The sequence below is a fragment of the Tursiops truncatus genome, chromosome 2, assembly GCF_011762595.2.
Source record: "Tursiops truncatus isolate mTurTru1 chromosome 2, mTurTru1.mat.Y, whole genome shotgun sequence".
NCBI classification, from domain to species: Eukaryota; Metazoa; Chordata; class Mammalia; order Artiodactyla; family Delphinidae; genus Tursiops; species Tursiops truncatus.
In genome coordinates this window covers 109,730,876-109,755,372 of record NC_047035.1, presented here as the reverse complement: position 1 = coordinate 109,755,372, position 24,497 = coordinate 109,730,876, and the positions used below count along the sequence as shown (strand labels likewise).

At 56.9% G+C, this 24,497-nt stretch overlaps 1 protein-coding gene across 1 annotated transcript; it reads right to left on the bottom strand.

The window, feature by feature from the left end:
- Positions 1–4,812: 4,812 nt before the first annotated feature.
- Positions 4,813–24,497, bottom strand: SKOR1 (SKI family transcriptional corepressor 1). Its single transcript, XM_033852616.2, has 9 exons — positions 19,563–24,497; positions 11,162–13,358; positions 10,001–10,091; positions 9,023–9,130; positions 8,434–8,505; positions 6,984–7,058; positions 6,666–6,740; positions 6,088–6,153; positions 4,813–5,578 (listed from the first exon to the last, which is right to left on the bottom strand). The coding sequence occupies exons 1-9, from the start codon at positions 19,625–19,627 to the stop codon at positions 5,484–5,486; spliced, it is 2,844 nt and encodes a 947-aa protein (XP_033708507.2). The 5' UTR covers positions 19,628–24,497; the 3' UTR covers positions 4,813–5,483.

Sequence of the window (24,497 nt, the reverse complement as noted above, 5' to 3'; positions counted from 1 at the left end):
GTCCCTGAGTTTACCAGGTGCACAGTTTGCACGTTGATGCAAACACTTTACACATACAGGTTCTACTTTTTGTTTGACACAAAGGAAACTGTAGACCCTGGAGATGGAGTAAAAGTGTGGGCAGTCAGATTCATCGCTTTGCTGTGCTTTTCACATCTGGCTCTCGGGCCCCAGTCTTCAACTTTTCAAATCTTGCTTCTGCTTCCCTCTGCATTATCCTGAGTTCTACTGTACCTTACACTTAAGGAAATGGCCTTGCCAAAGTTGATCCGTTTCATGTCCAAAACATAACAGGACCTTAGTGCTACCATAAACATAAGTTGTACTATACCAGGAACTTGGAACAAGACTGACTCCTCATGCTGCCTCTGAATCTTAAAAAAATAAAGTAATAATAATGCATACTCCTTACTGAACATCCATGGGCCAGGGCCTTCACCGGTATCTCATTTTAATATTCCTGACAGCCCTACCTTGTGGGTATTACTGCCACCATTTCACAGGAGACACTGAGAGGTAAAGCCACCTGGGCATGATCACTTACAAAGTGGCAGAAACAAGACCTGATAAGACCTTTAGAGGCACAGACCCTGAAAAGACCCAGGTTCTGCCCCCAGGTAATTCAATTGCAAAAAGCAGTCCTAATGAATAAGATGAGAAGGGAAAAAAGGCCAACAAAGTTCAGATTTCCTGTGATGTGTTTGTCAGCGTTTTTTGAGGTACCAGTTTCTTTCCAGGGGAAAAATGTTGGTGCATATGCTTTGCTGGTGCCCGAGCACGCGCGTAGTCCGCCTGGCGGTCTCTGCAGCCGCTGCGAGCCAGGTTGGTCTGCCTCCAGCGGCCGCACCGCTCCCAGGCTCTGTGCTCTCTTTAGTCAAGGCACACGGACAGTCTCGGAGCCCCAGGGCCGCCCCAGGGCAGCGGCGGGCCCTCTCCCGCCGGGCGCTCGGAGCTGCCGAGCAGCGTACCATCAAGGATCCATTTCTGTTCTCTTCAGTGGAGATGAAATGATCCTTTCCAGGTAACAGCCGAGAATAGGGATCCGTGGGACCTCTCGTTGCGCCTCCTCAGCTCACGGCCTCCAGTTCATGGAGTTAGAGGACAATCTTTGGCTTTCTTTTCTCCCCCCAAAGATGTCTGGTTCCTTGGAGGCCACTTGGATAATTGGGTGAGTAGTTTTAAAGGTCACTTTCTGGGATGTCCAACGAGGAAATGACCAGTGGTGGTTTGGCTCTCTCTCCTTCTAAAGAAACTCGTCATCCTTCGACTCTCTTCTTGGCATAACCCTGGTCTCAGAGCAAAAACTAGAAAAGACACAAGCAATTCCTAGTGCTGTAAAAGCCAAAGACCTAGCTGACTTTCAGGGCTCTGCACAGTTCTATGAAGTAGGTATTCTTTGCCCCCTCATGTTATAGATGAGGAAGCTGAGGCACAGAGAGATTCAACAACTTGCCCAACCAATGTCACACAACTAGTCAGTGGCAGAGAAGGGACTGAGACACAGGAAATCTGGCTGTAGAGTCTGTGCTCTTAACCAAACACTATGCTCCCTTTGGGGGCATAGAGTGGGACTTGAGGCTGTTTAGAATTAATGCAAAGAATATGCAGGTCCAGTTCTGCTTTTGTTGGTGGTCTAAATTCAAGGACAGGTCACATTTTTGTAAAGGATCAAGGCTAGACTTTAGATCAGGGTAGCTGGGGATGGGTGGACAAGTGTGTGCCCCGTGACCTTGCAAAATGAGAGGGAGTGAAGGAGCACCCTCTTCGGGATGCAGTGGCAAGAGGAAGAAAGCTTTCCTGTTCTAGGTTGACAATCCCTCACCTGACACCTGCCCCCCCCCAAGACTAATCCTATTGATGAAGGATATTCTGAGCAGTAAGCCTGTGTTTAATTAACTATGCAAATGAGCTTAACTGCTTCCCGGTAGCTGCTGTCCAGAAGCACCTAGGGATTCCTTCCCTCAGAAATTTCCAGCACCCAGATAAACAACAAAGTTGGAACCTATTTATCTAGACATCTGTTGAGTACCTGCGATGCATCGGGCCCTGTGTTGGAGGTTACAAGGAAGGGCAAGATGTGGCCCCGATTGCCAAGGCACTTACACCTATGAGAAATGGAAACACCAAGGATAACTCAGGGAGGTGGGCACCCTATTAGCTTCATTAACCAAGTGTCACAGGAACACAGAGGTTACTCCCAGGAATCCAGAGATCTTCCAGGTGTCTCTTGCCGACACATTACACTGAACTGCAGAGGAAACGAAGGTGGGCATCGACCTACTGGTTTCTCCCAGGTGAGTGAAAAAGCAAGCAGCTTGGCGCTGTTTCCATCTGCTCCTCCAGCTTCACTCAGTTTACCACCCTGGATTTGCTGGGACAGGTGAAGATAGACATCACCTGCCCCAACAAGCCTCCCCAGAGCCTTCCTCTGCTGAAAAAGGAGTGGGAGGTTGAAGAGGCATGTTTACCTCGTTCTTCACCCCCAGACCTCGGACTCCAGAGCCCGACCTCCTTGGGTACCACCGGGAGCCGAGGTGAGGAACAAACACCACGAAAGAACAGCCAGCTCACCATTCCCCAAGCCCCACTTTTTCTCCCTAAGACAAGGCTCCCTAGTCTGGGGTCTTCGGACGCTGGCTGTAATGCCTAAAATGTGTCGCAAGGTGGCAACGTTGTGGCGATGAAAAGACTAAAAATCCTGGGGTTTTTTTTCAAAGCATATTTTCCCTATTAATGTTTCATTTAACTTAATTAGAATCTGGTAAACTAATTAAAGTAGCTACGAGCCCCGCAATCAGCAATAATTCGTATAATTATTGATAATTACATCCATACCAATCGTTTGGTTATTAACATTTGAGGGGTACAAACAACTTCTGAGAGGAATCGGAGCCCAGGAGGGTTTTTGCGAGAGCTTTCTGGGTCGCATCCGCCTACACTTCCAATCCAAAAAGATTCTGGTCCAGGTGGGTCCGCCTGGCCCCAGCTGCCTACAGCTCTTTTCCCCACTTTGTGGAAGTAAAAAAGGAAAGGTGAAAAGGAATGTTTGCCAGCATCCTCTGTGTGGGCCGCGGCGACGCAGTAACTTCCTGCCTGGATAGTAACTGTTGATCCCATTTTACAGAGAGAGTGCCAGTTCCTAAGAAGCGGTTCCGCCCAGCGGAGAAAGGCGCTTTACTCTCCCAACCCGCGCTCCCCGCCGGGTCCTAGCTCCGCTCGTCCCTGGCACTCCCTAGGGACGCATGTCTCTCTCTGGACCTCAGTTTCACCTTTGGTAAAGTGAAGGACTGATCTGGTTGGTTCCATCCATAGGAAAAGTTCCCGCTCCCCGGAGGGTCCCTTTCGGGAGATCGCGCGTCCGAGGCAAGTTCATCCGTCAGCGACACCTCACAGTTTACCCAGCCATTTTCACAGTCCCCTCTGGGTCTAGCCCTCGGAATAACCTGGGACACGAGGGCTCCGAGCCCCAGCGCAGGGTGCTCGGGGGCCTGGCTTCCTGCCTCGATCGCGCGGCAGGTCTCCCCGCCTGTGCCCCTTCCCGGAGACCCCGAGCGCGCCCCTGCTCGCCAGTTCCGCCCCGGGCCCTCCGGACGACCCGCCACGAAACTTCCCCACCAGCGCAGCCGAGGGCTCCCGGGCCCCTGCTGCTCGCCCGGCGGCTGGACACAGAACGCCCGCCTCCAGGGTCTCTGCCGAGCCGCCCGGGGACGCGCAGTGAGAGTCCTGGGGTGTCGGAGGGCAGAGTCGTCGGGGCGCGCGGGTCCAGGCTGCGGAGTGATGCCCTGCGCTTGCTTCCTCCCAGAGCGCGTCCACGAGCCGCCGGGGACGGAGGCCTGAATATTATTTCAGAGGCCGAGAAGAGGCCTAGGAAGACTTACGGGCAAGACACGGCACCTCTGCTAGTCAGGTAAGGAGGGGAAATTTGATACCAAATGATTCCCGGGACCGTGCGCTTTCCCACACTCCTCCCCCTCCAAAAAGCGCGCTGCCGTTTCCATCATTTGTAGCCCAAGAAGCGGGTGCCCTGTGGAAACTGAGGCCGAAGGGGGAGGCACGTGGCGAGGTAAGGCCTCGGCAACCGCGGCCGTCCCCCCCGGATTCCAGCGGCCGGCGTATCTCACCTTCCTCCTTGGGCTCCTCGACGTCCGCAAACCCGGTGGGACTAAAATGGACGGAACGTCAAAAACCGCCAGGGCTCCCTCCGTTCAGCTAGCGGCGAGGCAGTTGGGAGCGCATCTGCGCACAAGCTGCGAGTCCCCCGCGTCCTTTCCAGGCCTGCCGGGCCCAGGCCCACCACTCTTACCTCGCCCCCGCCCCGCCCCGCCCCGCCCCGCCCCGCCCCAGAGCTCCAGGGCCTGGCGGACAGTACCTACGCCTCCTGGCAGTTCTGGTTGAACCTGGGCCCGATTCGGTCTCTGAGCGCCCCGGAGGTGGCTTCTCCGGTAGGGCAGACGTGGAAATGGGCACGAGTAAACTCTCGGCCCCTGCGAGCGCTGGAGGGAAGAGTCAGAGACCTTGCAGTAGTTCTCATTCTCCGCCGAGGCCCAAGGGAGGGTCCTAAACGTGGGGCGGGGGTGGCCTGCGGGGCAAGCTGGGGGCGCCTAAAGGACTGGTGGAGAGATCGGGATGTTTGCTGCTGCCCACCTGAGAAAATGCGAGTCTCAGCCCGGGCGCCCCAGAACCCGCGCTGTGGTCCCCACGCACCACCTGTTGCGCCCGTCTCCCCCGCCCCTCCCCCCGCTGCCCTCCCACCTCCACGGCCCCGGGAAGTAACAGATTTTTTTTTATTAAAAACAAAAGTCACGGATACAGGGTGGTCTCCCCAATCAGGCTCAAGGTGGTCTCCCTCTCGTGAGTCAGTTGCAGTTGTCGCCCTTTTTAAAGTGCTGTTACATCAAGAGGTTACAACAAAAAAATAGACAAAGCAAAACCCAAGAGTGAATGCAAAACGGGACCGGAAGTAGGTCCAGGAGAAGGAAGCAAATAACTTACAGCATAAATAAGTTAAAGTGAACCCAATACTGAACCGAGAGACTCACAGTACATTTATATCCATTGCACATAGCCACTTTGTCATTAGGAACAAGACTTTCAGAAGTGGACGGGACGCGGAGCGCGGGGCCAGCGAAGTTCCTACATTGTATTCACAATTGGGGTTCCGAGGCTGTACAGGGGGGAGAGGCCCCCTCCCCTTTCTTACCCCCTTCGGTCCGGTTAACCCCATGAGGTCCGATGCCCAGGAGTTCAACCGTGGGGCGAGGTGGTATTTACAGTTGGAAACGGAGACGGGGTCCTGGACGGGGGCGCCCGGGAGGGGGCGGGCAAGGCCGAGGCGCCCGGGAGGAGAGCGGGCGGGCGGGAGGCTGTATTTACATCGGTCCAGTCCGAATGGCTTGTATCTCGCCTTAGGCCGCCGCGGCCGCGGGTATTTACAAGAAGAGAGCAGCATGGCTTGAGGGCGCGTGGGCGCGGCCGGGCCGGCCCTAGGGCAACAGCGGGGGCTTGAAGGAGCAGTTGCCAGTGCAGTGCCGGGGCGTCAGCATCTTGCAGGAGAAGTGGTGCAGGGCGTCGTGAGCTTCTGGAGAGACAGTCGATTGGGCAATGTTGGGCGCCTCGCCAGGCCTGCGCGGCCCACGGGCTCCCTCCGTCCCCTGTCCGCCCGGGTCTCACCCACCCTCTTCAGGCTCGGGGGTTCTCAAGCAAGAGCATCAGAAGGTGAGAGGGTAGTAGAGAGATCCTGGCTATCCAGAACCACTGCTCTAGTTCAGTTGGCCCATTTTACAGAAGAGGAAACTGAGGCACAGTAAGAGGGAGGTCGATCGGCCCCAAACCAGATTTGGACCCGGTGGCAGATTTCCCAATGCTCAGAGCTCAAGGGGCTCTTTCTCCCTATCCCACCGTTCTAGCATCATTTCTCCATTAAAATCAATTTCCAGTTCCCTCTTCTCAGCTACTGATCTATGTAGACCTGGCCTTCCCCTCTCACTAGCACTGCCATTCATTCATTCATTCGTTCGTTCATTCATTCACTCATTCGCTTGCACAGCCAGCGCCTGGCACCCCTCCTTCTTTCCCCAGCTTCCTCACCTTTTAATTTCTGCTGGATGGCATAGCGCGCCTTCCTCTCTTGGTCAAGTTCGTTACACAGAGTATCTGGAAGACACAGGAAGTAGCCGGTGACCAAATGAGACCACCTTAGGGCCCGCTGGGGTCACAGCCCGGGCCTCACCCTCTTCTCAGCGCTCAGCCCCTGGCAGAAACAAGTCCCGGAGACTGAGGGAGGGGGCGTCAAAGCTCCAAACTGCAGCTTGGCAGAGGGAGGAAATGGCCTGGGATGGCGCTTAAAGGCAGACGGATCTAACCAAAATTAAAGCAAACTTAGGCATTACTTCCCAGGTAATTTTACGCCTCGATTTTTAATTTAGAAACCATGGAAATTGCCGCGATAAGAAGTTCAATCACTCCATGTAATGATGCCTGCAAGCCGTTTGCTGGGCTCGCTTGCCATTCTGAGGCTAATCAGAGTATACAAAGGATATTAAATAAAAAAAATAATTGTTAAATTACCTTCAATTTAAATCCAAATGACTGAGCCAACATTGCGGCTCCTGCCAGACGAGAGGCAGTTACGGCCCGTGCACGCGCTCACCTGACTCCCGTCTTACCTCTGACAATTTGCAGCTGTTGCACCATTTCTTCTCGATAAGCCAACTCCCTCTTCATTTGATCCTGAAAATTATCTGTGCAAATTGATTAAGTGAGAGCTGTTACGCACAGCCCCCTCCCTCGGCCGACTTTCTCCACTCCCCAGCCGCACCCCACCCCCTCCGTCTTTGGCCTAGTGGGAAACCCCAGAAAAGGAGGGTTCTGTGGCTCCGGCCTCGTGCGGAGCGGCAGCTACTCGCACTGGGGTCCCGGGCTGAGCCCGGAGCTTGCGGGAAGAGGGCTCTGGTGATGAGGTGGGGTGGGTCTGGATGGGGTACCTTTGAGACTCTGAAATTCTCGCTCCAGCTTCTTGCGGAGCTCCATTTGCTCCAGGAGCAGTTTTTGCAATTCGTCTGTGAAGGGGCAAGAGTGGGAGGTAAAGGAAGAGGATGGTGGGACTCAGGAGGCCCATAAGGTACCCAGGTCCTCCCCTGGCCGGTTCCCCTGAGATGGGAGTAGGGGAGGGTGCGACCGGACGGTAGAGGCCCTCAACACTCAGTTTTTCCATCTGTACCCAAAGGATTTGGGCAAGAAATGGGGTTAGGGGATTAGGTTGCCCAGGAGAATCAAATTCAGGATAGTAGAATGCATGTTGGACTTCTAGGCCCTGGCCCCCGGCGCCAACCAGCATGGTTTCTGCTTTAAGTTGTCCCTAACTCCCTAAGCGTAGAGGTTGGCCTAGGAAGATGCGGTTTACCCCTTCAATTGACAGACTTAATTCCTCCCTTCAATGATACAGAGCAGGGAGAATCTGGCCAAAGCCTTGGACCTCTGCCCTGGAAAAATACATATATTCACAACAGTTTGTTTACAATTTCAAGAGGTCCCAAGACCCCAAATTCATGCTAAGAACGCTCATAAGAAAAGCACCAAGGATTTTGAAGGTAATCACATAGCCTGTAAAATCTGTCACTAGGAAGAGTGGAAGACCACCAGTGCTTCTCTCCCTCCCCACACCGATTTCCAAGCCCAACCCTGGGCTGGGTGGGGGCAATTGGGTGTGGAAAGCCCTGTTGGCGCCCTCAAAAGCAGCTCCAAAGGGGTGGCAGGGGGGCTGCCCTGACCACGGACCTATTGGTATCTGGTCCTCCACATGGGGAGGCTCTCTGAGAAATCCTCCCCTAGCAGGTGCTCAGAAAACACAAACATGGGAGACAGAGAAGCAAAGTGGGTTAGAAGCTCCTTTCTCTGTGCCTCAAGTCACACTCTTCCTTTTGCAGTGGAGCAGCAACCCCAGGACCCCATTCCACAAACAAGGTCCATCCTCACCTTATTTAGGGTGGGGTGGAGTTGGTTATGCATTAACTCCGGGGGGGGAAAAAAAACCCCTCTGAGACATTCCTAAAGTAAATGCGTCCTCAAAATCTTGCTATTCAGATGAGGCTGAGAGACCCAGATTGCCCTGTCTGATTGTCCACATGCATCCAGTTCTAAGGATCATTACTCATTTTTCTTTCTCACTGGGCTATTCAGACAGGCCCGGCCTTGGGAACTCTGGGGTGGCTGGTTCCCTCCCCCTGCTCACTTCACTCTTCCACTTCCCACCCCCGACCCCGACCTCTGTGCCAGGATAATGTGTCCAGGGAATTATCCCTTTGGCTCAATGAAGACTGATTCCCCAAGAGACTTTTCTTCTCACACTCACTCCTACACGAATAACACCCCTTTACAAGAAGGGCCCATCGCCCCCAAGCACAGTGTACCCCCATTTCACAGATTTAACCTCACCTCTGGCCAGGTTCTCGATATCCTTCTCCACTAGTTGAGTTCCCGTGACATCTAGGGTGAGCCCATCTTCACCTGGGATAGAAGGGCAAGTAAGAGGGGTTTTGTCCTGGGAGAGGCCTTGGGAGGGGAGGGGTGAGCTTCCTGGGAACTGTGCTAAGTTGGAAACCTATTTCACGCTCTCTGCCTTTAGAGGAGACAGTTACAGGCATCCAGTACTACCCACCTTTCAAGTCATTATTTTAGGAGTACAGCCTTTATTTTAGAGAGTGACCCGCTGGAAGAGAGTGGACCCAGGGAAAACAGGCTATCTTAGGGCAGGAAGTGCCCTTTGACCTGTTTTATGTGGGTGATGGTGTTCCTCATATCCTAGTAAGCCTCCTTCCCTCACGGAAGAGCCTCAAACCCAGCAAGGAGGTAAGCAACTCAGGAAACCTGGCCTGAACCTTGCCCACACTATTTAAATATTTATGTGCCAGCCGCGAGAGAGGAACGGCAGCCCCTTAGGCTTGCCGCTGGAGCAGGTGGAAACCTGGGCGACCTGGGGCCCCGCTCCCAGGTGGGGGTGGAGTGCGAAGGTCCTAGGGCTCACCTCTGTCTGTATTTGCGGGACTTGGCTGGGAGATACTCCTTTGGTCTGGATAGGATTTCCTTGTTTCCAAATCGTCGGCAGTCGAGTGATTGTCTTCCTTATCTGGCTCTTAAAGGCAAATAAACCGAGTTTCAAGGAGAGGCAAAGAAACCGTGACCCCGATACGGCCAGAGCTGCCGCGGTCGGGGCGCCCGAGCCCTAATTAAAAGCGTCGTGGCCGCCGCTGGTTCCCGGCTGTGCGCCTGGGCTCGCACCCTCAGGCTTTGGGCCGGCCACCCCCTCCCCCGCGCGCGATCTGCTCATCTCCGGCTCCACGCCCCCTTCCCAGCCCCTTGGAAAAGAGCAAAACGAGCAGCCGAGCCCACCAGGGACAAGCGACCTACATCGCGTGCAGATACTGGGGCACCGCGAGCGCGCGTGGCCGCCGGGTCTACCTGCACCGAGAACGCGGCCCAGGCGGCGACCCTCAGGGTGGCGGCTGCGGGGGGAGACATCTTCCCCGGCCTGGCCTGCCCGGATTTCCGAGGCCCTCAGTCCATTCTCTGAGAGCCACTGGGTCCCGCGCGCACGTGCCCCCGCGTTGGGCTGCAGCTACCACGGCACTTCAGGAGTCCCCAAGGGGGTGGCCATGCGTCCCCACCCGTTCCCGATCCGTCCTGACCACAGGGAACACTTGCTGAATAAATGAGAGGTTCTGAAAAGGACGCCAGGCGTGGTTTGTAAAAGGTTTAACCCAGTGCCTGAGGTGTACGTGAGCGGTATCTATGCGGTGGAGAGGGCGGATGTAAGTCGTTGGGAGTCCTCGCTTAGCTTCCTTTTTCTTTCACTGGTTTTCTTTCCCTCTCCCTCTTTCTCTCATTTTCTCTGCCTCCTTCCTCCTCTCGTCTTCCCACGCAGGCCTCCTCTGGCCCCGGCCCTCTGCGCGCGGCCCCCCATCACACTGGCCAGGGACCTCGGCAGGGGGGCTGGGGGCGTTACCGTGGGCCTCGGGGGTGCAGAGGTAGGAGGCCGCGGGACCCAGCGCCGCCGCCGCGCTCTTCACGTGCTCCTCCAGCTCGGGCGCGTACACCTGCGGCGGCCGAGAAATGACAGGCGGTTAGGGGGGGCGTTTGGCGGCGGCTCGCAGCAGCCCAGCCCTGCGCCGCGGCCAGGAGAGAACATGAGGGGGTGACGGAGGTGCGCTCGCCCGCTGGACCCGAGCGCCCCGGGCGGCCGTGACGCACGCGCCGCAGCCTTGCGCCCTCGGAGGCCGCATCACCGTTGTGGATTCCTGGTAATTATTAGCGCCCTCGAGAAAATTACCCGAAACACAAAGCGGCTCCCAAGCCAAGGGCAGCTGAAAGCCGCCCCCACCCTCTTCGCCCGTCTCAGCGTCTTCCCTCCCGCCCGCGCCCCGTCCCCGATATAAACGACGCCTTTCGCATCCGGCTAATGATTCGTGTTTTAATGGACCGAATGGAAATGTACAGGTGTGCGCAGCCACTTTCAAGTGCACAACCCCCACCCGAACCCGCGGCCCCGGCAGCCAGAGAGCCCCTCTCCCGCCCCGCACACCTTCTCGACGACAGCTTCCTGCCAACGAACCCTGCGGTTCCTAGGGCAGGAATTCGAAGAGACTCGGAAAACTACGAGTTCGTGTGGAGGAAGATTCCGGGGACCCCGTACTGCGGCTTGGTGGAGAGGCATCCCTCTCCTCTGTTTACCGGCTTGTCTTCCCCGGGGCTCACATCCCCATCCAGGAGGGCGTGCTACCGGCCCGGCATCTTGAGCGCTTTTCTCTGGATTTTGGTCCCTTTCCTCCAGACCCATTTTACTTCTACCTTTCTGTCTCTGTGTGACTGCCAGTCTCTGCCTGTCTCCTCCCCACTCCCATCAACAAAAACACAGCACACTCATTTTTCAGGCCTACCCGCCACCCCCACCCCCCGATCTTCCGAAACCCTCAGTCAGGGGTCCCAGGGAGCCCAGCTCCACAGAGCTCCCGAAGCTGGGCCTATCCAGAGCAGCCGGGGCCTACTGCTGGAACGCCCGCTCAGAACAAACTTCCCGTCCCCAACCCGGCCAGGGCCTGCCCCACATCCCAGAGCTGCCGAGGGGTAAGCAAAGAGGCGCCCCCAGCGGGGCGGGCGCGGGGCTCACCTTGGCCGGCGCGGGCCCCCCGAGCGGTCCGCAAGACTCTCGCAGCTCATAGCCCCCACTTGGCGGGCTCCTCTCCGGTCTCCGCACCATGTCGTCGGCTGCCAGGTCCCCAAATGCAGACCGACTGGCTGGGGGTAGACCCGGGGGGCGCCGGGGACGAGGGCTGCCGCCGTCGGGAGAGTCTGTGGGGCCGTCGGCGCCCGATGAGGTGGTAGACAGGGGCCCTGCCTGCTGGTCGCCATCAGGGCCGTCTCCTGTGCTGGGCGCGCCGGGTGCACCGGGCTCGACCTCTTCCGGGGCTCCCTCGTCGTCGGGGAAGCGGTTGGACTCCACGTCCACCTCGGGCTCGTCCGCAGTGTCCACGTCGGGGGAGGCGGAGTGGTAGCTGGAGCTGCCCTCGCTCAGAAAGTCCGGGCTCACGTAGCCGCCGCCGGACCCTGCGCCTGGCCCGGGCCCACGGGCTGGCCCGCCGCCGTACACGTCGCGGGCGCTGCCGTAGAGCTTGGCGATGCTCTCCGCGTCTTTGACCACAGGCCGGAAGGCCGACACGTAGGAGCCTTTGCGTGCGGGCGGCGGGGGCAGCGGGGCCAGCGGGGGCGGCAGCGCCTCGTCGGCGCCCTCCTCGTCCAGAGGCCCGCGGGACAGCGCGCTGGGGCAGCGCTCCTCTGCGACCAGGCCGCCCTCCTTGGTCGGCTCAGCACCGTCCAGGGGCTCGGGGCCGCCGCCACCGGCAGCAGCCGCAGCCGCCGCCGCTGCCGCCGCTACAGCCGCCGCCACGGCTTTGGCTTGGCTTTGCGCGGCTGGGTAGGGCGGCACTGGAAGACTGCCTGCCGCCGGCCAGAACATGGGAAACGTCGGGTACACAGTGGCTGCGGCAGCCGCCGCAGCCACGGCCGCTGCGTCCTTGGCTGCTCCGGGGGGCTGGTGACCCCAGAACATGGCGCCGCCGCCCGGGCCAGCCCCCGCACCGGGGGGCAAGTGGCCGGTTCCTGGGCCGCCCGCGCCTGCGCCAGTGCCCGCGCCCCCGCCGCTCCCGGTACCTGGGCCGCCCTTGGGTTCGCCCGCGCCTAGCACGGGGTCGTCCTTTTTGGGGCAGAGGCCGAAGGCCGTGGGAAAACCGTAGGGATGAGGGAAAAGCGGCGGGGGCAGCTTCTGCAAGAGGCCAAAGCCCTTGCTGGGCACTGGGATCACCGGGTAGCTGCGTACGCCGGCGCCGCCACCAGGCCCTCCAGGGCCCGGGGGGCCGCCAGCTCCCGCCGCCAGACCAAGTCCCCGCTGCGCGTGAGGAGGAGGCGGCCCGGGAGGCCCGGCGGCCTCTTCTTCGCCACAACGCAGGCTTTTGTGGGGCGGCGGGCCTGGGGCCATCTCCGCGCCGCACCCCGGGCCGCCCCCGCCGCCACCACCAGCACCACCCTTCCCCTGCCCACCCGACCCGCCATTAGCGCCGCCGCCTCCTTGCAGCGAGAAAGTCCGCTTGCGAGTGCCACCATTGAACATGGCCTTGACGTCCTCCCAAGCGTGGCTCAGTTCGTCTGTGGCCGACTTGTCACTGAGTTTGAGGTGTCGGCGCCACGAGTTAAAGTTGGCTGCGTCGGGCTGCGTGTACTTGGCGTCGGGTGTGCGGTGCGAGTGGAAGATGAACTTGTTAGGCGAGAAGTACATGCTGCAGTAACCGCACTTGATACACTTGGCACGCGAGCTGTTGTAACGCGCGGGGATGAAGCTGCCACGCGAGCCCCAGGCGCACTCGTGCACCACATCGAAGGCGAAGTTCTCGGGAAGCTTGGGTGGCTTGTGCTCGCCCAGGAACGACTTGCAAAGGCGTTCGGCCTCGCGCTTGGTGATCATGCCGCAGCGGCGCGACGAGATGGGCATGGCCCCGGCCCGACGCAGAATCTCCAGTTGCACCGGTGTGCACTGCACGCATGTGATGCCCAGGGCCACGCGGCGGTTGTGGATCTCATTGTAGCTGTAGTTCTTGAGGAGGGTGTTGGAGATCTGCGCCAGGCATAGGCGCTCCTGACTGTCGATGACCAGAGACACGATAGGCACCCCGTACAGCGACGTCTCGCCCACCTGGTTGGGTTTGAGAGCGCTGGAGCCCGAGTAGGGCTGCAGCTCCTGCTTGGAGTTGGGCGAGGAGTTGCCCTCGCGCCCCGGCCCCAGCTGAGTGGTGAGAGCCTCCATGCCGCCACTCCTGCGAAACAGAGAAAGCAGAGAGCCGATGAGCCATTTTCAGCGCCAACGCCGCTTGGGCCCGCCCAGCAGGGCGCGCCGAGTCGGGCGCGCGGGGAAACTTGGCAATGGGGAGTCCAAGCTCATTCGCCCCCTGGACGGGCGCCTTTTGTTATTCAGACGCGTGCTGGCGCTGGAACAAAAGCCCCCGGGGTTTGGAGGAGGAGTATGGGTAATTGAGACCTCAGAAATGCCCCGGTAGCTAGGAACCTGATCTTCTTTTCGGACAGGGGAGGAAGTGGGGCCCAGAGACGGAGAGTGACTTGCCCAAGGCCACACAGCAAAGCCATTGCCGAACCCAGGCTTCCTGGCGCCCAGATCCGTGCGTCTTCGGCCACCCTCGCAGGCTGCCCTACCCGTCCGGGTCCTGAAGCCCTGACGTCGGGGACAGGCCGCCCCTCTGCTCAGTCGCGCATGCACGCGGGCGGGGGCAGCGCAGGGAGGAATAGGGAGGGGGGAGGGGCGGTCACTGCCCATCTACAGACAGCAGGGGGCGGGGCGGGGCGGGGGGGGGGGTTGAGAGGTGGCAAGGAGAAGGAGGAGGGCCTAGAGGCCGTGAGGGAGGCGGGGAGAGACAGAGGCGACCGCTGTTCGTGGTGCTGAACCCGACTCTTTCCAAAGCACGCCGTGAGTGCCCAGCCTCAGGGTTGCCCCCACTGCACCCAGCTCCGCGCCAAGCCGGCTCCCCGGGATAACAGCACTGCTTTCCACAAACACGAGCTTTTCCTCTCACGTCCGGAGCCTCGCGTTCGTTGAGCAGAAAGACTCCGGCTGGAAATATAAACCGTTTTCTTTCCAACCATCGGTGGGATCAGGGTCAAGCAATTCCTAACCACATTTTCTGCATTTTTAGCTGCGTTCCAGACCAAAGCTGGTTTCCCTCCGGGTCAGCATGTGGGACGGAGAGGTTCTCAAGGAAGTTCCTCAGAAGCCACTTCTCTTTTGCTTCTAGGCATCCACTCCCTAAGTTTTCCTCCTTCAGATATGCCTTTCCCACTCAGGCCAAATGCAGTCTCTCCAGGTTCTGAGCTTCCTCTTTTGGGGCGTCTTTTTTTTTTCTTTTTTTGAGTATCCTTCGTGCCGGGCTGTCCTGACTCATATGGGCTGAGAAGGATCCTGGCCGGTCTCTGAAGCCACCACAAGGCTCCAGGTCAAAAGTTACTGCTGGTCCCGAGCTTTGCTCTCTGGCCGAGGCAGGGAGGCAGCCGCGTCTGCGGACATCAGCAGCGGGAAGGACCCGGGGATTGATGCTTGGGGCCCCCTAGGTGGCTGAGCCCAGCCATGTATCCTCAGACACCGAAGGCTCCTGCGGCCCAGGCAGCCCAACCCCGAGGGCCCCTCCTCTAAACTCGGCAGAAAAGGCAAATGCATTTTCAAAGGGGGCAGCTCTAGCAGGACAGGGCATCCGAGCTCAAAAGCTTCATCAAGCAGACTGGGATCTTCTGTCAGTCTGTCTCCCTCCCTCCCTCTCTGTTTGTCTAGGTACCCCGCATCTGTCGGTCTTATCTGTTCTGAGCTGTCTGTCTCTCCTCGCTAGCTCCTCTTTCTCCCATCTGTCTTCATACCTTCTTCAAGTATCAAGCTATTTATCTGTTATCTTTCATCTTTATCTCCGTGGATCGAATTGAAACTAGTAGACCCTCCTTTTGCGTTGAAGTCCCTTGCAACATTTTAGGAGGCAAAAGCACTGTCCTAACTCCTCGGCTGAGGGGTCTGCAAGAAAAGCCCCGCACCCCCCTTTTAAGGGTTCTCAGGCTAGGGAGGTGGCGAGGGAGCCACGGTTCTGGGAAATGATAATGTCTTCTCGGTTTCCCGAAATCGGCAAGTGTGCCTTGCCCGCATGCAGTGAAGGGAGCGCCCTGATCCGAGCGCGTCCTCCCCAGACTGACGGTCTGGAGTCCCCCCGGGGTTTTCCCTAATGGGGGAGGGGGCTCCGGACCCCGGATCCAGGAGAAGGGGGACCCTAGGAAAGGAACCGAATTTCGAAAGCCAGAGTGGAAAGCCCGGGCAAAGGGTTGTGCGCAGTGACAAGGAGCAGCGGCCAGGGCGGCTCAGGGAGCCCTCGCCGGCTCGTGGGGCTTGAGGGGTGAGCTTGGAGAGGGCGACGAGGCGGGAGGCAGGCAGCGCAGAGAGTGAGGCGATGGAGTCTTTAGGTATAATAATAATAACAACCACCACAAGAACCCAAATCGGAAGAACTAAACGAAAAAAGCTGTAGAGACAGGGCGCGGGGGCAGCCGGCGACCGGGCGCGGGTACTCACCGTGCGGCGGCGGCTGGAGCCGGGCGAGCGGTGAACGGAGGTGCGCGGCGGGCGGAGCGGCGGGCGGGAGTCCGGGATCCGCCGGGCTCTCCGGGTGACGGCGCGGCCCCTCCCCGCGCGCGCGCACAGCCGCGCTCCCGGGCTCCCCGCGCTCACACCCGCGGTCCCGCTGGCCCCTCCCGCGCGGCGCCGTCTCTCAACTGGCGCGGGGCTCCAGGGTCCCGGGCGGGGAGACTTGCGCCCTGTGCCTTTGCCCCTGATGCCCCGGACGAGCCCGGAGTGGAGGCCGAAGCCTGGAGCGCATGGCGCGGCGGCTGGCAAGGCGCGGTGACAGCCCGAGTGGCGAGGCCAGCGCGGGGCGGGCGCGCCTGACATCTGCGAGCCGGGGCGCCACACCCACCGCCCGCGCAGTCACTCGCGCCCTCCCGGGGTCCGCTAGTCCGCGGGCCACGCGCCGCGCCCTCCGCCTCCCCACAGCCCCCGGGTCTGGGCGCCCCAGGTAAGCGGCCACACACCTGCTCCCTGCGCCCGGCACCTGCGGCCCAAGCTCATTAAGGGGACCAGGAGGGAGGTAGGGCCTGGGGCCACAAAGTTTGCCCCCAAGAACAAAGTGGGAAGGCCTCAGCGCTCCCGGCTAAGGGGCCAGGACCGAGACCAAGGCCAGGTAATGGGGCTACGGAAGATTCAGAAGGAAAGGGAGAGGGGATGGGTACTGCACTTTCGTGCCAAGGCAGTGGCCTTGGGAAGCCAGTAGTGTGGGGAGCCGGAGAAGAGATCAGGATGTGGGGTACCAGGGGAATGGCAGCTGGAAAGGGCCAGAACCAACTCCCCCACGGCTTCAGACTTGGATGCGAGGTGTCAGGACAGCTCCAGCCTGGGGAGGGGCGACCTCCTGCCTCCTTCACTGAGCTGTGGACTCGGGAACTGGGTTTGGAGGTCCTAGGCCTTGACTCTCCCCCCCGCCCCCCAACACCAACCAGCCCAGGGCTGGATCCAAGTCATCACTGGGAGATACCTGGGGTCAACTACTAGTTGACCACTAGACTACTCCCTAGCTCTCCTGTGAAATCAGTTTCCCGTGGTGGGATTCTAGCCCCTGATGCTGCAGACGCTCCCTGGCATCTTCTCTCTTCCCAGAGCTCCATTTCTCTCCACCCCTCTCTTTTCTCTGTCGGCTTCTGTCTTCACCATCCTTTCCCCCACTATCCCAGTGCGTCTCATCTTCTCCCTCTCTCTCAATCTCCGTCTTTCCTTATTTGAGTTATCAGTCGCACTCCCTCCCTCTGTGCCCGCACCCGTACGCCCCCTCGCCCCCCACCCCTCCGTGGCATTAAGTGTCCTTAATGGACACGTTAATTAAACTATAATTAATCATACTGTCCGGCCCAAGTTTGAACAATTACCCTAATCAAACAGAAGTTAATAATGGCAGGCATGGCCCGGGGCGCGGCGGGCCGCCAGGGCAGGGGGCGCAGCGGCTGTGGCGGCTACCGACGCGGGCAGCAGCGACGAGAGCAGCCAGTCCTTGGAACCCGGGCGGCGCCATAAATCTTCCGCGGCCAGCGGCGCCGGGTCGCCCTCGCCCCCGCCCCCTCGTTTTCCCTCTCGCTCTGGGTTACAGGCCCTCTCCCCTCCGGCACTCGGGCTCCTCTAGGGTTCGTCTCGCCCTTCTCCTACACTTCTCTCCTCTGTTTCTCTCTTCTCTGCGGGGTCGCAGGGACCCTGGGGCACGCCTCAGGGGGTGGGAGCAGATCGCCCAGGCCTACCCTCGGAGAGAGGGGGCGGCCAGGCCCTAGGACTCGTTTGCCACCCCTTCTCCCCTTGGCTAACGCGTTTTCCGAGGTCACGAAACTACCCTCCCCCCCAAGCTTGAGGGTTTAGTCTCTGCTGCGGGGTCTCTTCTAGAGGGGTTCTTGCTCTTTCACCTTCCAGAGTTCCCGTCTCTCTCTCTTGGATTTCCTTGTCTTTCTTTCTTTCCTCCCAGAGCCTGCTCAGCCCCTTTTCTCTCTCTGACTCTTGCCCCTCCACTGGCGCGTCTTTCCCAGGCCCTGCCTCTGTCCCGTTCTAACTCTGCTGATCTTTACCTCCCTCCCGCCCCACTTCCCTCCAAGGAAGACAGGAACCTATTTTCCGTCCCGGTCCGAGAGCCGCCCCCAGCCTCCACCTGCTCATCCCCCCTCCCTCGGCCGGCCTCCCCACCCCATAATTACAATCCCGTTCGGTAATTATTCTTAGCCTCCTAATGATTTTTTAAAAGGCATCTCAGAATTCGGCGTGGTGGTGACAACGGTCTCGGAGCCAGGACGCCCCCGGGGTGGTGGGGCTTGGGAGTGGGAAAAAGATGGGGAGGATTCCCCTGAGCAGGGCCTGCCTACCCTGCCTCTATTGTACTGCGAGGGCCAGCAACGCCTCTGGAGCCGGCCTCTAGAGAATTCCCGGCAGCCGGGCCGCGGGGCCCCGGGGACTTCTCAGACAAAAGTTCTCTTTGCGGGTTGCAACGCCAGGGGGGTGCAGGTTCACCCCTGCGTCTCCGTTCAAAACCAAACTGCGGACAGCTCCCTGCACCCGGTCCGGCTTCGCAGACCCAGCCTGCTCTCTCACCCGGCTCTGCACTGGAGAAAGACTTAAAGGAGCTTGGAGAGAGGCTGAGGAGGCGGCACCGCTCACTTGAGGGGTAGTGATCTCCGGGGAGCGGGTCTTGGGGTCGGAGCTGGGCTCTGCTCTGGACCAGCGTCCAACTGGTTAGTATCACCGCAAAGAGCATTTTACAGTTTGCAGAGAGCCCTTTCTCACAACAGCCCTGGAAATAGGTAGAGATCATTTATTCCCATTTTACAGGCAGGAAAACCGAGGGTCAGGCAGTGGAAGCCAACTCACCCAGGTTCCTCGGTCAATAAGGGGTGCAGGCTGATCTCCCAGACCCCAAATGTCGTGCGTTGCATGCTGCCTGGAGGGCCTCGTTTAGTGAAGGAAGACAAGCGCTGCACAGTTCACGAGGAGCTTTTGGGATCGCCCTCAGAACACTCCGTGAGGAGGAAACAGGCCTAGCAAAGCCAGGTCACTTGCTCAGATGAAGGCAGCCAGTGCGGGGCAGCGCTGACTTGAACTCAGGCTCAGACACGGGAGGGTGGCACCCCTCTTGCTCAGACAGGGCTGTGAGTCGTGCGGCCCTGTCCAGAGCCTGGGGAACCCGTGGGAGTCGGTGCCCTTGGCCTTCCTGACCCCCACTGGCGCTGAATCTTTTATCCACTGCCGAGTGCACCAGGGTCGGAGGGCCAGACTGTGGATCAGGGACGCGCCTGGCGTGCAACCGACCAGCCCTGGGTCCGTGCTGCCTCTGAGCCCCCGGCGTCGCATGCACAGAGCCGGGCGCCCCACGCCCATTCCGGCTCCCGCTTGGGCTGGGGCTGGGCGGTCGCGCCTCCTCCTCAAGCACGTATCTTTTACCAGTTGAATTAACGGCAGTTTTCGTCAGTTAATTAGGTTTAATTTACATAATTAGTACAGTATAAAGAGGATTGGGGATAATCATGGGGTACGTAGCGCTTACTGTGTAAACACGTATTCTGAATTAAAAATCAGATGTAATTAAGGCGCGCAGGCCCTGTTTAGGCAGGGTTTTAATTGTAATGAATTTCTAATTAACACTCAATGATTGCCAAATGCAAAGGGCTGTAAAATTTTCTTGTAGTTTTGCTAATTTACTGTTTACTTAATATCTGGATATTAATCCGACGACCAGATAGACCCTAGCCCCTCTCAGCGGCCCGGCCCCAGCAAATGAAGGTGGCTGGGCGGGGCCTGCTGGCCGCTGCTGAGAGCAGAGGTGAGATCGCGGGGGAGGTGAGGTCGCGGGGGAGGCGGGGGCCACAGAACCCGCACGAAGGTGCTCAGAAGTACCCACCTCGCTCCGTGTGCAGACGGGAAGACTGAAGCTCCAGGGAGAGGCCAGGGCTTGCCAGAGGCCATACACTCCGGGTTCCTGCCTCCCAGACCCGGCTCTTGGGGATCAGAGGCCAGGCCAGCGCTCCTGCCAACGAAGGACTTCTCCCTCGGGACATGAAAAGGAGGGAGAAAAGTCTCAGCCTAGATCCAGTTCTACTGTCCACTTGAGTAACCATGGACCTTGACTTGGCCTCAATATGTGCATCTGTAGGATGGGCACACTGGCACTTTGCAGGAGTGAAGGGTTGACTCAGAGGCCCAAGGGCACTGCAGATAAACATCTTTCTTCTGGAGCCCTGAGGGGATGGGGGGTGGAGCTTGAGGGACACTGCTTGAGTGTAGGTCGCTTAAGCTTGGAGGAGGGGCAGAGCCTGGAGGACTTGAGAATGGTTTGAAGGTTGCAGGGCCTGGCTCTGCCCAATCTGGGGCTCTCTCTGCACTTGGGGATGCAAGTTAGGCTGGGAGGAGGGAGCCCAGGACAGACTTATTTGCCCCAACCAGACACAGATATCCCCAAGGCCTGAACAGAGGTATTTGTGAAAGAGGGTGGGTATCTCAGCCGGCGCCAGGACTCCTCCCCAACCCCAAATCTCTAGGTTGGGTCCCAGTTGCCTCTCCTCCCCCCAGGGTTCACCTGCTGTCGGTCCCAGCTTAGCTCTAAGTCTCTCTCTATCCGAGATCTTTAGCACAGGGGAGACTCTGTGGGCACTTAGAAATTTCCTACCAAGCCAAGGAACACACAGGAAGAAAATTCAATGGCCCTTAGAAGCTTCCGCCCCACAGAGCAGGCTACCTTCATTTCTCTCCTCAGTACCTGCCTTTCAGAAGCCTCAGAGGACTCTCCTGGGCACTACACTGAGCCTCCTTTAAGCCTGTCTGCTTGCCTGGACCCCTCACTCCTGTCTGTCTGATGCTATTTTATTTTCTTCATTGGATTGTTCACTGGTTAATGTTTCCTGATTTGTTTGTGCGTGTTTTCTGTCTCTCCCACTGGAATGTTTTGTTTGCTGTTGTATTCCCAGGGCTTAGAACAAGGCCTAGCACACAGTTGGTGCTCAACATGTTTGTTAAATGAATGAGTGAACAACATTTGAATGGAAGGGCTGTGACCAGACTTGCTGGCCATAGTGATTGAACGGTGCCCTTGTTGTTTAGTGGCCAGTCAGGTTCTTCAAGAGTTGTAGGTTCTATGCTTCCTGGTGATGTCTAGGAAGGTCTTGGGATTCTCAGCCTCCACACAGATTCAGGCAAGGCTACTCAGGCAGAGCCTCTGAAGGCTGAAGGCTGGTTCTCACAGGAGGCGGGGAATGGGCTCTGGCAGGCAGGTAGGGAGCAGCTGGCAGGCTTGCTGAGCGCTCCCTGGTAGCAAGGGCTTCCTTCCCAGGGCCTCCTCCACACAGCATGGTGGGCGGAGGGGCTGGAAAGAGAACAGACTCTGGACTCAGCAAGGCTTGGGTTCAAATCCCAGTTCTGCTCTGTTTGAGTCTCCAAACTTGCATCTGTAAAATAGTTCCTGGTCTTACAGGATATCCTGGGTCCCACAAGGATGTCATAAGGATTAAATAAGGTGCTGGGTGTATGGCACATAGCCAGGTCTGGGACTAGATTGAGTGCCTCGGGTGCACAATTTAAGCAAGGATTCACTCTCAGGCTCCTGAAAATTCTCCCCATAGTCCCAGCCTTGCACAAGCAGACGGCACAGAGTAGGTACTCAATATCTGTGAGTTCCCCTTCCCTAAGAGCCTCAGATCAATTCTGGACAGCTTCCTGAATGTTGGTGGACTTCAGTCTGCTTGCTGGGACAGGTTGAGCTTTTTTGCGATGTAATTCACATATTTAAAGTGTACAATTCAGTGGTTTTTCATGTATTCAAAGAATTGTACACCATCACCACTATCAATTTTAGAATATTTTCATCACCCCAAAGAGAAACCCATACCCATTAGATATCACCCCATCTTCCCACCCTCCCCCAGAGCCTGGCAACCATTAAACTACTTTCTCTTTGCCTATTCTGGACTTCTCATATAATTGGAAACGTACAATATGTGGTCTTTTGTGTCTGGCTTCTTTCACTGAGCATGTTTTTTTTTTTTTTAAGCTGTACACGGGCTTCTCACTGTTGTGGCCTCTCCCGTTGCGGAGCACAGGCTCCGGACGCGCAGGCTCAGCGGCCATGGCTCACGGGCCCAGCTGCTCCGGGGCATGTGGGATCTTCCCAGACCGGGGCACGAACTCGTGTCCCCTGCATTGGCAGGCGGACTCTCAACCACTGCGCCACTAGGGAAGCCCATCACTGAGCATGTTTTTAAGGTTCATCCGTGCAGTAGCATCTATCAGTACTTCGTTCCTTTTTATTGACAAATAATATTCCATTGTATGGATATCCACATTTTGGTTTTTCATCCACTGATGAATATTTGGGTCGTGTCTACTTTTTGGCTATTTGGAATGAAGTTGCAATGAACATTAATGTACACATTTTTGTGTGACTGTATGTTTTCATTTCTCTTGGGTACATACTAGGTGTAGAATTGTCAGGTCACATGGTAACTCTATGTTTATCTTTTTCTAAGGAATTGCCAGACTGGTTTTCCAAAGCACTGCACCATTTTATATTCTTACCAGTAATGTATGAGGGCTCTGATTTCTCCACATCTTTGACAGCACTTTTTATGATTTTTTTTTTTTATTATACCATCCTAGTGGGTGTGAAATGGTATCTCACTGTGGTTTGGGCTTGTATTTCTCTGCTGAGTAATGATTTTGAGCATCTTTTTTATGTGCTTATTAGCCATTTGTACATCTTTTGAGAAATGTTTATTCAGATCCTTTGCCCACTTTTTCAACTGGATTGTTTGTATTTTTATTATTAACTTGAAAGAGTTCTTTATATATTCTAGATACAAGTCCCTTATCAGATATGTAATTTGCAAATATCTTCTCCTGCCCTGTGAGCTGTCTTTCCACTTTCTTTTTTTTTTTTTTTTTTTTTGCGGTACACGGGCCTCTCACTGCTGTGGCCTCTCCCGTTGCAGAGCACAGGCTCCGGACGCGCAGGCCCAGCGGCCATGGCTCACGGGCCCAGCCGCTCCGCGGCATGTGGGATCCTCCCGGACCGGGGCACGAACCCGTGTCCCCCGCATTGGCAGGCGGACTCCCAACCACTGCGCCACCAGGGAAGCCCTGTCTTTCCACTTTCTAATGCTGTCTTTTGTTTTTAATTTTGATGATGTCCAATGTATCTTTTATTTTTTTGCTGCTTGTGCTTTTGGTGTCAAAACTGAGATTTTGCTAAACCTAAGGTCATAAGATTTACTCCTATGTTTTCTTCTAAGACCTTTATAGTTTTAACTCCTACATTGAGGTCTCTGTTCCATTTACAGTATTTTTTGTGTCTGATAGAGGTAGGGATTCAAATTTATTCTTTTGCATACAGATACGCGGTTGCCAGAGCGCCATTTGTTGAAAATATTATCCTCTCCCCATTAAATTGTCTTGGCACCCCGCTGGCTTTTCTGGTCTGGAGAAACGACTATCTTCCTTTCTCCAGGAGAGATGGGGCCTCCCCAGAGAGGGGGGCCCAGCCAGCCTCCTCCCTCTGCAGATGTAAATGGAAGCTCACTGCTCAGGAATCAGGAAGCAGTCATTCCTCCGCAAATATTGTTGAGGTGTTCCCTCTTCCCCCACTGATAAGTCTCTTCTTCCTCTGCCTTCTGATGTATGTGGCATGTGCCTTTATTACTACACGGTCTGGGACGAAGTGACAGTGGAGTGTCCCATGTCTCTTAGTGGAGCGAGGGTTCTGAAAGAACATAGTCTGCATCTTACAGGGAGACAGCTGTTGCTGAGGAAACAGCCTTCACCTCAGACAGATCTGGGTTTAAATCTTATGGCTACTACTTCCTGGCTGTGTGGCTTTGGGTGAATTGCTTCACCTCTCTGAACCTCAGCTTCCTCAATCATAAAATGGGCATGCTGGCATCACAGGAATGTTGGCAGAACTAAATGAGATGAGGGGCCCCAGTCCAGAGCCTGGCACACAGTGGGAGCTCCAGTTTTCTTAGCTGGTATTAATGGAAATAGGAAAGTGACCCTCCTCCCAATACCACTGCTCCACCCCAGCCCTAATCCTGTCCCTCTCTATCCCTTTACCCTGCTTTATTATTTTATTTTTATTTCTTTTAGTTGTACCTCCCCACACACCAGAGGCTACAAGGAAATGAATGAATCACACCTAAAGACTAATACTTATAATAATAATAGCTATTACTTATTTTCTGTTCTACTGTGTTAGACGTTTGTCATAAATGCATTTCTAATCTTCACAATAACCCTGCAAAGTAGATATTATTATCCCCATTTTGCAGTTGAGGAAACTGAGGCTCCAGAGTGCAGGGACTAGTTTGCCTTGATCCCTACTGTGTCCCCAGCTCCTGGAACACAGGAGGTGCTGAGGAAGGATCTGATGAATAAACAGTGTCTTCAGAGTCTCTACTGGGCCCTGGGGGGAGTCCCTAGTCCTTGGTACTGGGATGACTGAGGCCCTGTAAGGGTCAGCCTCCAGGGCTCAAGGAGGCTGAGTTCTGAGCCCTGTTGGGGAGGGAAATGGGTAGGGGAGTGGAACTGGAGGAGGGAAACTGACTCCTGGAGAATGGGAGTTGGTGGTACTGGTGCATGGTGCTGGGCATTAGCGGGGCTGCATTCCTTCTGGAGGCTCTAGGGAGAATCCATTTCCTTACCCTTTCCAACTTCTAGAGGCCACCTGCATTCCTTGGCTCCTGGGTCCTTCTTCAAAGCCAGCAGTGTAGCATCTTCAAATCTCTCTGCCTGTGCTTCCCTCTTCATTTTTTGCTGCATCTCACAGCAGGTAGAACTTCCCCCATCAGGGATC